The sequence below is a fragment of the Diabrotica undecimpunctata genome, chromosome 2 (assembly GCF_040954645.1).
Source record: "Diabrotica undecimpunctata isolate CICGRU chromosome 2, icDiaUnde3, whole genome shotgun sequence".
Lineage (NCBI taxonomy): Eukaryota > Metazoa > Arthropoda > Insecta > Coleoptera > Chrysomelidae > Diabrotica > Diabrotica undecimpunctata.
In genome coordinates, this window is record NC_092804.1 from 99333958 (window position 1) to 99349190 (window position 15233).

At 29.9% G+C, this 15233-nt stretch overlaps 1 protein-coding gene across 1 annotated transcript in view; it reads left to right on the top strand.

Moving 5' to 3' along the window:
* The first annotated feature begins 464 nt into the window (after nt 1-464).
* The window catches only part of LOC140434749 (uncharacterized), a 43780-nt gene continuing 29011 nt past the window's right edge, over nt 465-15233 (top strand). Inside the window, exon 1 of the mRNA XM_072523245.1 lies at nt 465-980. Within this exon, the coding sequence (XP_072379346.1) occupies nt 545-980 (436 nt within the window). The 5' untranslated portion in view covers nt 465-544. The remainder of the gene's footprint in view (nt 981-15233) is intronic.

Sequence of the window (15233 nt, forward strand, 5' to 3'; positions counted from 1 at the left end):
GAAGTTTAATTGATTTAAATTTAATCTATTATAATTTAAATTAATTTTAACTTTTTAAGCTTTTAAATTCTTAAGTTTTTAAGGTATTCAGGTACCATTTCATCCCAAAATTATAAGAAAATAGGCATAAAATTGAAATCTGCTGAACATCTGTTGCAATCTGGCAACTAGTGTTTTCAAAGTTTTGACAATATTGCCAAGTTTATTTGCTAATCTACCAAAGGCCAATTATAATTTTTTTTTTTTTCTAATAACTAACTGCAACTAATATAAAAAAAACAAATATTTATTCGTTCGTGTTTTATATAAATTTAAAATATGTTAAAAAATACCCGATTTCATAAAATAATATAATAAAAATGTACTGTTTCAAAGCATATTTGAGGCATAAAACATATACATAATAAGTACTTGGCAATACAGCAAACACAAATTTGACGGATCATTTGTAGCTAACTTCATCGGCACTTTCTCTATACTTTTGCCAAATAATAAAAGACATAAGACATACATAAAAGTCTGGAATAAGTGGAATACATCAAAAATGGATCCCACTTCTCAGAACCTAAAGCCTTATGGACAACACGACTTTAAAGATGAAATAGATATAGATTGCTCAGATATTAAAATTCAACTTCCTATAGAAAATTCACAAATAAAAACAGAATCCTTAGAAGCAAGCTTAATAGAACCTATAAAACAAGAAATTAAAAGGGAACCTGGAGAAACTGATGTATTTAATAATGAATCAGAAGTGGAGAAAGATATAAGAAAAATAAAACTACTAAATCCATATTTTCTTAAGGCTGAAATTGAATGTGAAGATTTGCCTGATATTATAAAACCCGAGGAAATGCTGTTGCAATCAGGACCATCATCAGCGTGCATAACACTTGAAAACCAATGTACAAAAAATTTGAAAAAATTAACCCAAAAATCTACACCAAAATTAAGAAATATGTGTTCCATATGTGGGAAAGGTAAGTCAATAAATATGTATTTGACTTGTAACCCTGATCTGCAAAAGGGCTTATTTGTTTTTTTTAATACTTTTCCATTATTTGTGGATATTATTATGATTTTCCTATTGACCGTTTTGGTCTTCCATTGTGAATTTATTTCTTGATAATAAGAATTATGAAAGATATATCTTAAAATAGTAAATTTCCTTTTGCAGTCATTATCACATATGTTTTGGCTGTTTTTATTTCCGTGGAAATCCCATTGTTCTTACTTTACTTTTATTATATTGTCTTTTTATTATTTAAATAATTGGTACTAGTATAGAATAAATATATGAATTAATAGCCATTAAATTTTTTACTATCAATTGGTAAAAGACTTTATTGTGGTGCTTTGTATTCTTCAGGTTTATGTTATGTTCTCTGTAATATCGTGTAAAACTGTTGATAAAATGAAAGGTATAATAAGTCTTTGGTTCGTAGTGAATTTACCTAATTTTGCTTATTTTTTCCACATCTGTAATGTTAGTTCTCTTCTAGTTCTGATTCTGAACCATTGGTTTAAAACTAAGAGTATTTTTAGAACATTTTTTTTAGCTCTATATTGTGAGGAAGTAATTTTTGCCATTTTGATGAGGTTAATCCACTGGTGCGGAGGATAAATAGCAAAATGAGGTTTTTTGCAATTTATATCACATGATGCATGTTGTCTTTTTTCGTTCTGAATATGGCCAATCTCTAGAAAAATGGTGTTTTACTTTCAGACCTAAAGTTACTGATGCATGATCAAATATCAAAGAAATAAAATGGTTGTGATTTTGCTCTCAGTAATTGTTGGAATATAATTACGATTTTTTGAATGACATCTTATCTTGCACTTTTAAAAAAATTATAATCAGCTTGTAATTTCATCCAATCCCCTTTTCAATATTTGCTCGTTTAATATACAGCAGTATCCCTGATTATTGCTCAAGTCGTAAATGGTAAAATTATATGTTGCAATCCTACTCTTGTAATAAAAGTTACTTATTATTGTTCTGAAGATATTTTTTGTTGTATCTTAATACAATTTACTATTTTTATTGGGAATTTTAATTTAAAATAAGTTTATTTTGATGTCTCAATTTCCACTTCGAAAATTATTCATAAAATATAAAAATTATTAAAATTAAACAATTTTTTTTGTTTAAAAAAGAAAACAAAATTGGTTTATTTTATTGATCTATATTGAGTAGAAATAAAAACATCAAACTAAACTTTGACAAAAATAAAGTTTTGTTAAAAAAAACAAAATTTGTTTAATTTATTAATGTTTTGTATTTTGAGAAACTTATTTTAAAGTAAAACTGTGGCTTGTTCCCACAAAAATAGTAAATTACTTACTTCTGTCTTAGATGTTACTAATACCTTCTGCAAATAAAAGCATATTGTTAAAAACAATTTATTACTTATCAACAATTCTTTATTCGTATCTTTCAGATGTCTTAACAAAGTGTTTGTAAAACATGGCACACAGTGTAATTTTCTTCTGCTTTTTGTAATTGTGAGTTTAGATATCCCTGTATTGTCTACTGCATCCCATTATTTTAGTTTGTTATATTCTAGTACATTATGTACATTACAGATATATTTAAGCCTTTTTCTAAGTACAGTATTTTGAGTTAATCCATTTTATATGCTCCACAATGTTATTTTTTACATCCTCCTGGATCTTGTTCTATCTAGTATTGTGTTCTTCCTCACAAATTTCCAACAAATATTATAGTAACCTCATAATACTACTTTCTTCACAGTAACATATTGAGGGGATTAAGATACTATATTTACATTATTACATGTATGTTGTTATATATATATATATATATATATATATATATATATATATATATATATATATATATATATATATTTATAAGAGTAAGAAAAAAGAAGTATGAGGCGTGTTTTTTAAGTAAGTACCGTTTTGGAATTAAAAAAAGATGTGCAAAGATATGGCAATAATTTTATTTTTACATGAAAGCCTGTACCTTAATCTACTTTTCTACATAATTTCCGTGAATATTGAGGCACTTGTCATAACGTGGCACCAGTTTTTGAATACCCTCCTGATAAAATTCTGCCGCCTGACTTGTTAACCACTGCATCACAAATGTTTTGACTTCGTTATCATCTTGAAGACACTGACCGCCCAGGTGTTTCTTCAAGAGCTGGAACAAATGGTAGTCGCTGGACGCCAGATCAGGGCTGTATGGAGGATGATCTAGAGTTTCCAATTTAAATGATTTGATGAGATCTTTGGTCTGATTAGCCACATGTGGACGGGCATTGTCATGCAGCAAAACGATATCCTTACTCAACTTGCCACGTCTTTTGTTCTGGATTGCACGACGCAGATTTTTCAATGTCTCACAATAAGACGCTGCATTGATTGTCTCATTACGAGGCAGAAACTCCACTAGCAATACTCCTTTTCTGTCCCAAAAAAACTGTGCACATGATTTTCCGGGCAGAAATTGTTTGCTTAAACTTCACTCTTTTGGGTGATGATGAATGTCGCCATTCCATGGATTGTTGTTTCGATTCTGGTGTGACGTAGGCCACCCACGTTTCTACACCAGTAACAATTTTTTCTAAAAAATCTTCACCTTCACTGTGGTACCGCTCAAGGAAAGTCAATGCACTGCCTAAACGTTGGGTTTTGTGCAAATCCGTCAACATTTTTGGAATCCAACGTGAACACAATTTCCGGTAATTCAAGTTCTCGGTGACAATGCGATACAAAACACTACGAGAATACTGAGGAAAGCAGTCGGACAATGATGAAATTGTAAAGCGTCTGTTTTCTCTCACCTTTCGTCCACTTTCTGCACCAAATTTTCATTAACGACCGAAGGACGCCCACTCCGTTCTTCATCATACACATTTTTACGGCCATCTTTAAATGCTCTCACCCATTTCCTTACCATTCCATCACTCATAATGTTTTGTCCGTAAACTTCAACGATCTCACGATGAATATCGATCGGTTTTACGCCTTTAGCACTAAGAAATCGTGTAACAGCCCGTACTTCACAATCAGCGTGACTCACGATTGTTGGAGGCATCTTAAACACTGGAGTAAACAAGTATACAATGAAGAATCAGACTGTAATGGCGTCAGTGCGTAGACAAGAGATGTAGGTAACCAGCGCTCATGCGCGGAACGCTGACCGTAGCGCTGCGGCGGCGGAATCGCAAAACGGTACTTACTTAAAAAACATGCCTCGTACTTGTAACTCATTTGGAAAATAGTTTAAACTATCTATAAATTCAATTATTTGTGTTAAGAAAATGTTTTCAAAATTATTAAAATTTCAGGGAAGAATTTATTAGATAAGGGCATTTTAGTATTAATCCTTTTTGAAATGTATTTGCAGCAATTTTATTGACCAAACTAATTTTATTTGGTGAGTTAACAAAAAATTGTTTTCTTTCTAGTTTAACTTTGTAAGATATTGTGTCTTTTTTAGCAGCTCTTGATAATAATTGTAAACACAATTGAAAGCTTGAGATAATAAATAGTTAACCAATAGCGCCTTAACACCCAACGGGCGAACATTAGCGTCCATTTCTAATAAAATACAGATGAATAATTCGCCCTTTGCCCCTGAACAAACCACAAGTATGTTTCGCTCCCGTACTTCCCACAGATCAAGAACACGCTTACCAAACTTTTCAAAAACTTACCTGTCAAAATAGCCTTAAAAAACACCAGAGCCTTAGGAAAGCTATTGTCAACGACAAAAACTCCATTGGCCCCTCTAGAAAAAACTAATGTCGTCTATCATATATCCTGTGCAGAGTGCAACTCCTGCTACATTGGCCAGACCAGCCGCTCTCTCTATATATACACCAGCTTTGGACAATGATTAGTTTAATGCACCCAACATAATCAAACTTATATTTGACATTTAATGTAAGCTTAAATGATGAAATTAAAAATGAATTAAGCATAAAGATGAATTTAAAAAAAATACATATATAACAGAAATGCATTGAAATGATATAAAAATTCATATTTTTTAATTAAATTAAATTAAAGATAAAAAATGAAGGTAAACTAAAGAGTACACTACATTAAACTAAACTTAAATTTATTTTAAAACTTAAACTCAATTTATCAAAGCTGAGTTACCACAAATAATTTACAATGTTTAAATGCATTTAAAGTAACAGAAAAATATTTATGAATGCTGTTTTATACTTATTCAAAACTTGTAGCTTCTCATAACGCAAATTATAATTTCGTAAAAGTAACTTGATATTTTAAACATTCATATACATTTTACAAAAAAATATGGCAACACTGTGACGCGGTGCGTTGAGGAAAATATATTTGGTCCTGTTGGGTGCATTAAACTAATAATTGTCCCCGGCTTTTATATAATCTTTTTTATTTTCTGGGTTTGTTGGTAATATTACATTATACAATTATATTTCATGTTTACACTTATTAGAAGTTTACATAGGAAGTTTTACACGGATTGAAAAATTGGTATCTGACATTGACAGATGACATCTGCCCGGTATCTTTCAACAGTAGTGGTCCAGGGTCGTATCTTAAATATCCGCCAAAGTGCATTTAAAAATAAGTCAATTTATTAAATTATGGTACATATTGGAAAGATCTTTGATGTCAGTCTTATTATTGTTAGAATTCAAATCTTTTTTTTGTGAATCATCTCCAATATGCATCTTTTGTTGTAATTTTGTTCTTTTTCCACAATCTGCACATTTTTGAAATCAAGCCTTCTATGCAAGTATTGGTGTGTTTGCCCAATATATGTCGAATTGCAGGCTTTACAATTTATTTTATAAATAACATTTGATTGATGATCTTTATTAACCTTGGTTTTAAATTTTGAAAAATATCTTCCAGATGTTTTTGACGATTTATGCCCAACATTAATATCGTATTTTGCCAACATTTTCGACATATTTCAGAAAATCCGTTAATGAACGGTAAATATATAGGTAGTGTTTGTTTGATTTAGTGGTATTATTATTATTATTATTGCTAGGTATGTTCTGGGTTTGTTTTGGATTGGTACTGTACCATACCTAGCAATAATAATAATAATGCCACTAAATCAAACAAACACTATATATTACATTAATAGATTTTCTGAACAAATGTTGAACATGTTGGACATAAGTCGTTAAATTACATAGGATAATTAAATTAGATTACATAGATCATAAGATTTCAAAATCATATATATATATATATATATATATATATATATATATATATATATATATAAATATATATATATATATATATATATATATATATATATATATATATATATAATCAGAAATAGTCAGAAATACGTATATACGGTTGCCTTCCATCGATATACCTTTTTTGGTTTTTTGTTTTGTAAGACATGCCAATACATTTTACTTTTATTATTCACTTGCATTATCTTTTTTCATTTGTTTTAAACGTTTTAACGTTTGGCATTCCTTTCCCCAGGTAGCTGTAGCTTCCTCCGTGGTTATTGTTAGTTGTTGCCCTGGAAACCATCAGGGTCTTTTAACTTTAATGCCACAAATTGGTTGCATTGCTCCCGTAGTGATCCTTTCTCAAGTTATTTTCTAAATTGGCTGCACCGTACTGAAGACGACCAATAGTCAGAAATACGTATATAGTATTTTTCATATAAAAATGCGTGCACGTCACAATTTATATTAAGTGACGTCACTTATATTTAAAATTTCCAGAACGTCAACCTTAGAGTTCAAATTTTCCTAACACAGCTAATAATACGAAACCCATACGGAACTGCTCGATCTTTTATAGGCGTCAACAGGGTATAATAATCAGAAAAATGTAATCATCATTATATTGGGAATTTTATAATTATATTGATTAAATAACCAAAAACATTTGTTATTATTAATAATATAAATTTTATGAAATAACTCGTTAAGTCTAAATAATCCACAAAATAATAATTTTAATTAAATATGTTAGACAATTGTACGCAACTGATACATGAATACTTCAATTTTTTTGACAGTTCAGCGTGTGGCAAAATTGTTTAAAGTGTTGCCGTTTTTTTAGAGTAAGAATTTTGTTTATGTTTTGATGTATTACACAAATTTATCATAATATATATATATATATATATATATATATATATATATATATATATATATATATTAATACATTGTATTTATAAATACATATTAAATTTAGATTAATAGCTTTAAAAACTAATTATTGTTGTGTATTGTGATTGTGCTATAGCAAAACAACTAAATAGTCTGTAGAAATCTGATAAGCTTTCATATAAGATAGATTATATTGAACAAGAAATAATGGCGGGACGTTTTTAATATTAGTGCTCGAAAAGAGGTAAGTTTAAAATTTAGAATATATAATTTTGTATTAAAATGTTTTCTTATGTATTTTAGTGTGTTGCAGAAATTTTAAAACTAAGTGTATTTATTTATTATTAATATAGTAGTTTGACAAATAGTTGACATTTTAAAAATTCCTCACTTACTAACAATTATGATGTTTTGGCAATGCTGTGGGGTACTGACGTCGAAAATCTTGAATGACGTGCACGCATTTTTATATAAAAACTACTATATACGGTTGCCTTCCATCGATATACCTTTTTTGTCACATTTTAATAGTTTTAAGGTATTCCTAATTAAAAATTACAACGTTATAAAGGAGTGATGATGAAAAATGAAAACGATTTTTTTATTAACAAAAACATCGTATATATTTTAATTCTAAATTAAACAGAAGAAAAATGAATAAAAATGTATGGAAAAACTGGTCTCAGTCCAGTTCTAGTTAAAGTGCGTGCAAATAAAAAAGAATTAGAATACTATGTAATACACATATGTAATTTAGCAGTACACAGATTTTTATTTACTCCCTTGAAATTTGGAAGAATTGTAACTCTTCACCATCTTCAAGTTATACTTACTCCAAATTCATCACTTCGGTTTGCTTCAACTACTGGCAAATTATCATGAAATGATTGTGTTTCCTCTGAAATGAATATTTTAAGTTCTTGGAACTCCTTATACTTTTTTAAGATAGGTATTGGTATTAATCCACTATAAAGTTGTTCAGGCTGAACATTTTTTTGAAGAAATTTTTGAGTTTCCAGGTACTAGAACAAAATGTGTTGTAGTATTGTAGACACTCTGTTTTACTGTTTTAATTATACGTGGATGGTTTGTAGAGTACTGCAGCTCTCGGACTTTTATTATAGAATTTGGAGGGAACTTTTGTCCAAGCAAGAATATTTCTTGATTGCAACCAATTACATCAATAGGTGATGGTTTTTATCGTGCCGCTTTAAACTCGTTATTCCACTGCTCAGGAACTTCCACTCTAGCTTTTGATTAATCAATCCAAAATCATTGGCGCATTCCAAATATGAGTGCCCTCGTATTGGAAATCGTACACGGATAGAGGCAAATCTAAGAAGTTGTGTAAGAATCTAATTAATGTATAATTTTTATTTTGGCTATCGCATGAGCCGCAAAATATGCAAAGGTGTCTTACTTGTAGACTGAGAATTTTTGTACAAAAATGATATAGCATAGATATAACATTATCAGTACCTTTCTTTGTGATGGTTTGTGGATATGTGTAAAAACAGATCGATTCGTAGAGAATACATGTACGTTAAAACTCACGAAAGTAAGCTGTCTCTTATAATTCACATCACTAGTTGATATGTTAGGCGTTGGTAATCCATAGTAATTGCTTCATAATCCGTGTTTTCTTGCTGTTTTCTTTTATGTCCGAGATATTATTTTCTGAAATATTTTCAGTTTTCTTCAAATGTTGGGAATACATTCAATTTTTGTAAGTAGAAGTAAGTATTGAGCATTGAGTGATAATATAACAACATTATTTTTATTCAATAAGTAACTAACAAAACATATAAACCATAACAATATGCAATGAATGTACCAATAAATGTGATATTATGGAAATATATTTCCTTAATGAAATACAAGATTCCTAGTTCCTACATAATATGTTTGTATAATAATATAACAAGATTATTTTTATTCAATAAATAACTCACACAAAACAGAAATCAAAATAATATACAATTGTGTAAAATTTTTTAGATTGGTATATCAACAGTATTCTTAGCCAGGAATTTTTAATAAAACATTCCTAACTGCCGATTATGACGCACAGTTATTAATAAGTAAAACGCGATTTGTGTCAATTACAAAGGTAAAATAGTAGGCTTTGAAAAAATGGCAGTTCGTATTATTAAACATTACACAAGGAAAGAGAGCGTACACGTAATCGTATGGAATTGACTGAAGCAAAACCGGCATCAGAAAAGCTGCCAGGTCATATTTTATTTCTTCAGTAGATTGAGAATAATAGATATAAGAATATATATAGAATAATATATCCCAAAACTTTCGAACCAAAGTGTTCGATTCTTGTATCCTTCCCGTTCTCACTTACGGAGCTCAAACCTGGACATTCACAAAAAAGAACATGGACAAGATTCGAAAAACTCAGCGAGCCATGGAACGACAGAAGCTTGGTATCTCACTAATAGATCGGCAAACGAACGAAGCAATCCGGAACAAAACAAAAATAAAGGACGCCGCGAAACAAGCAGCTAAATTAAAATGGAAATGGGCTGGACACAACGAACGTCTCGAAGATGGTAGATGGAACAAAGAAGTCGGAAACTGGCGACCGTACGATGCGAAGAGACCAAGAGGAAGACCTCAAATGCGCTGGAGCGACGATATCAAAAGAGTCGCAGGACCAATGTGGAAACGCCTAGCACACAACAAGGATGAATGGCGAGAAATGGGAGAGGCCTTTATTCGACAACTCGGATAGAAAAAGGGCTATAAAATATATATATATATATATATATATATATATATATATATATATATATATATATATATATATATATATATATATATATATATAAATACGTTCAAATTATCGGGTATAGTGGTCTATAATAAAAATCTTTCTTTTTTCTAAATTACTCAATATTTCGCTATTTATTTAAAAGCTTCCTCAGGAGTAAACTAAAAACAATTTGAACATTACAAAAAATGGCGTACAAATAAATTTTAAAACACTTACAGAATTTAAAAGATTTCGCAAATAAATTTTAAAATAAATAAATTTTGCTTTTAAATTCTGTAAGTGTTTTAAAATTTATTTGTACGCCATTTTTTGTAATGTTCAAATTGTTTTTAGTTTACTCCTGACGAAGCTTTTAAATAAATAGCGAAATATTGAGTAATTTAGAAAAAAGAAAGATTTTTATTATAGACCACTATACCCGATAATTTGAACGTATTTATAAATTATTTTTTGGTCGAAATAATCACTTCTAATATATATATATATATATATATATATATATATATATATATATATATATATATATATATATATATATATATATATATATATATATATATATATAGATTTTTTTCAAAATTTATAATTGAAGACTGACATAATGGTTACTTTTTGAACTTTTTAGTAGATCGATATAGTGTTTCAGTAAATTGAAGTTGAAATCAGTAGATTTAGTGAAAAATCAGTAGACCTGATAATACTGCGAGAGGTAGTAATGGGCAACGTACAGGCACCAAAACATGGCGGTCACATCGAAACTGGCTTCACTTTTCGAAGGTTTATTAAATGAGTGTTATCTGTCCTCTCATTTTCCTTCTCTAAGTATTAAACCGTGAACGAAGCCAATGTATGGCTTTCTTTATTGTTAAAAATGAATTTTTCTGTAGAAGAGTTAACAGATATGATCTGGGTATTAGGAGAAAGTTCGAGAAATTGCTTACTTGTATCCAGAATATATCCCGAGCGATATCCTGAACGGATGAAGCGAAACGCAAGAGCTTTTGAAAAATTAATGGATCGTTTTGTTCGCACTGTATCAGTTATACCTATATGAAAAAAAAAAAAAAATAATGAGAGAACCAAAACTGTTCTAAGTGAAAAAAGCGATTAAGTGATTGGTCCACATTTTTTGACGGTCGTGTGAATGGTGCCATATATCTGGATTTTCTAAATAATCATTTGCCAATACTACTGCAAAATATACCGTCTAATATTCGACAACGAATGTGGTTTTTACACGACGGTGCTCCAGTTCACCACACTGCTCATATTCACAATCATCTAAATTCCGGAATCTCCAAAATTCATTTTTTCATGTGAGGCTATATAAAAGACCTTTTATACAAGAAGCCTCCAACAGCGCCAGATGATGCTGATGGTTACAAACTTGTATAGACGTTGAAGGTGGACATTTTGAACATTTACTTATTTCCTAATATCATATTAATTGTTACATTCATTACACATTAATATGGTTTATATTTTTTCTTAGTTACTTATTGAATAAAAATAATTTTGTTATATTATCACTCAATACTCAATACTTTTTCCTGCTTACATAAATTGAATGTATTCCCAAAATTTTAAGAAAACTAAAAATTTCTCGGAAAATATTGTGTTTGGGTATAGGAAATGCTATATAAAAATAAAATATATAGTATCATAAATTCAATATTTCTAAAAAATAAAATACAGGGTGATCCATTTAAAAAAATTGAGAAAATCATAATTTTGTTTTGTAGTTATCCTGTATACAAATTTTTAATTTAAAAAGTACAATATATTGCTTACCTTATTAGATAAAATAAATAATTGTTTATGCATTATTTCTTTATATACATGGTGTTGATTTCATTGGAATTTCGAAATAAAAATGGTCATAACTTGTTAAATACTCTGTATAGTAATGCAAAGTTCAATATTATGAGAACAAGAATTATGAGAGGAATATAAATATGAAAAAATATATAGGGCGTCCCATTTAAAAAATTGTATGTTTGCTATACCACGTAGTTATTAATCACCCTGTAGAATTCCACATATTTTTCAAGTATGGAGAATATAATTGCCTAAATTTTTCTAAATAATTTTCTTGGATATCTTGTACCACAATGAAATTATCGACCGATGTCGCACTAAAAACTCACCCTGTAAATATTAATATATAGTGTGGAAACCACTTCTGGAATAAAATTGTCTGTGTCCTTATTTTAGAAAATAATAAAAAACGTTGAGATACCTTAACTTTTAAATTTAAATGTGCGCTTTTTAAATATAAATTTGAATGTACAGGGTGATCCACGCAAGTCTGGCATAGTCCATAATCTGTATTTTAAATGAAACCATCCATACAATGGCACTACAGCCCAAATCGGGCCTTGGCCTCCTTCAACAAGCTTCTCCAATCATCTCGATTTACCGCTGTTCTTTTCCATGAACGCGTTCCCAGGCGGTTCCTGGCATCTTCATCGACTTCGTCTTCCCATCTCTTTTTAGGTCTTCTAACAGGTCTTTTTCCCTGCATTCTTGCATTTAGTAATTTTCTGGGGATTCTATTCTTATGCATGCGGACCACGTGCCCTGCCCACCGTAATCTCTGCAGTTTAGTGTATTGTGCTAGAGTTGGTTAGCTATATTGCTCGTATATTTCTCTGTTATACCTAATTCGCCAGTTGTTGTTTTCATTTTAAATGAAACACCATGTATATTTTTATGTTTTTAAAAGCTCCTTAACAACCTGGTCGCAACGAACTATATCATGTAGGGTCTATTATGAATAATACAAGGTGAAATTTTGAAATTAAGTATAATTTTCTTCAAGACAATTAATTCATAGAATACCCGAGGTAATTAATTGGATTACATTAAAATAAATGCTCTAAATGTTCTCCACCTTGTTGTTGGCAATAACAGTCTCCTATAAAACTCGTCCCGAACTTTGTTTAAAGTTTGAGATGAAATATTCCGTATTTCTGTAGTTATCCTTTCTTTGAGGTCTTCAATGCTAGATGGTTGTGTTGCATATACTTTGTTCTTGAAATAACCCCACAGAAAAAATCCAAAGGCGTAAGATCTGGCGACCTAGCTGGTCACTCAATAGTACCCTTCGTCCAATCCATTTATTGAAGAAAATTTCATTTAAGTAATTTCTCATCATTAAAGCATAATGGGGTGTTGGACCGTCCTGCTGGAACCAGACAGTTTCATGCGGTAGGGTCGGATCTATTGGATTGGGATATAAGTTAGCCAACTGAGGAAGAACATCGTCTCTTAGCATGCTTAAATATTTTTCCGCTGTCAAATTACCATCTACAAATATAGGACTAATAATATGATCTCCTATAATACCTGCCCCAACATTCAACTTTTGAGGATACTGAGTGTGTGTCTCATGCATCCAATGAGGATTCTCCCCTAACCAATATCTACAGTTTTGTCGGTTTATCTCTCAGTTTAATGTAAATGTTGATTCATTAGAAAAAAGAATTGTGCCAAGAGCTATTTCATTTGTGTTAATTTTATCCATCATTATTTTGCAGAAATCCATACTACGATCTGGATCGTCTTCTGTTAGCTCCTGCGCAAAAGTCAATTTATATGGATGAAGTTTTTCTTCATGGAGACACCTTAGGACAGTTGTGTGACTCACATTATTTTGACGTGCAATGTGACGTGAACTTGACGTTTGATTCTCTGCGACACTTAACAAAATATCCACTTTCACCTCATCTTCAATGAAGTTCGGTTTCTTTTTAATGGTTTGACATTTCCAAGTTCTCTGAATTGCGCATAAATGTTAGATACATTACCTTTTGCAATATTAGGCAACTGAGGATACCTCTGATTAAATAAGTTTGCTACATCAACTTGACTTCTACAATTCTCCCCGTAATCGATCATCATTAAAATCTCAATTCGGTGGGTCTCAGTTAAATATTTAATTTTTATTTCTGCAAGAAATTATCTTTTAATTAGGAATTTATTATTTTAATGTAAAATGTCAACACACCAACAACTGATTGATAACAATCCGCATTATTTACCGATTTAGTTTAATTAGCAGACTATCTAGACAGTTTTTACCTATTCATGACAAAAAACACGTGTTAACACGGTTACTAAACAGAAATTTTCTCCAATATATTGACACTGTAGAGTAGAAGTGTATTGTCTGTATTTAGCTAATTTAAAATAATGCCGTAACACGTGATAAATTATTAATTTTAAAATTTCACCTTGTATTATTCATTATAGACCCTACATGATATAGTTCGTTGAGATCAGGTTGTTAAGAATCTTTTAAAAACATAAAAATATACAGGATGTTTCATTAAAAATAAGGATTATGGACTATGCCAGACTTGCATGGATCACGCTGTACATTTAAATTTATGTTTAAAAAGCGCACATTTAAATTTAAAAGTTAACGTGTCCCAGAGTTTTTTATTATTTTCTATAATAAGGACACAAACAATTTTATTCCATAAGTGGTTTACACACTATATATATATATATATATATATATATATATATATATATATATATATATATATATATATATATATACAGGGATGAGTGCCTTAAGAACCGGCAAAATAACGCAAAAGATAGAAAACATAATACGTTGTGAAATAAAAAGAGATGCAAGTAGTAGAGGTGAGAAATTGTCGATATGAACCTATAATTTACTTTACATTACATTAGATCTATCGAAAGTTTCCCATCTTTAGACGTTAGCTTATGAGCTGGTTGACTTCAGTCATAGTAATACGTATCACGTAATGTAAGTAAAAACAGTTCAAGTACGAGTATGTTTTTATCCAAAATTAAAGTATTGATCAATAATAAACTGTGATTTGAGACGTCGCATACACTCTTCTCAATACAGAATTATCATAGATTGTTATTCTGTATTTATCAAATTACTACTAATTAAACTGTTTACTTACTATTTGCTTTATTGCCTTCAATCAGTTTTTACTTTATGCGAAATTTAAAAAATGGTAATGTTCGACGTCATACTTGTAATATTATGACTGAAGTCAACCAGCTCATAAGCTAACGTCTAAAGGTGGGAAACTATCGATAGTCCTAATGTAATGTAATGTAAATTAGAGGTTTCTATCGATAATTTCCCACCTCTATTACTTTCATCTCTTTTTATTTCACAACGTATTATGTTTTCTATCTTTTGCGTTATCTTGCCGGTTCTTAAGGCACTCATCACTGTATATATATATATATATATATATATATATATATATATATATATATATATATATATATATATATATATATATATTGTTGTGAATTTATTAATTGTTAAG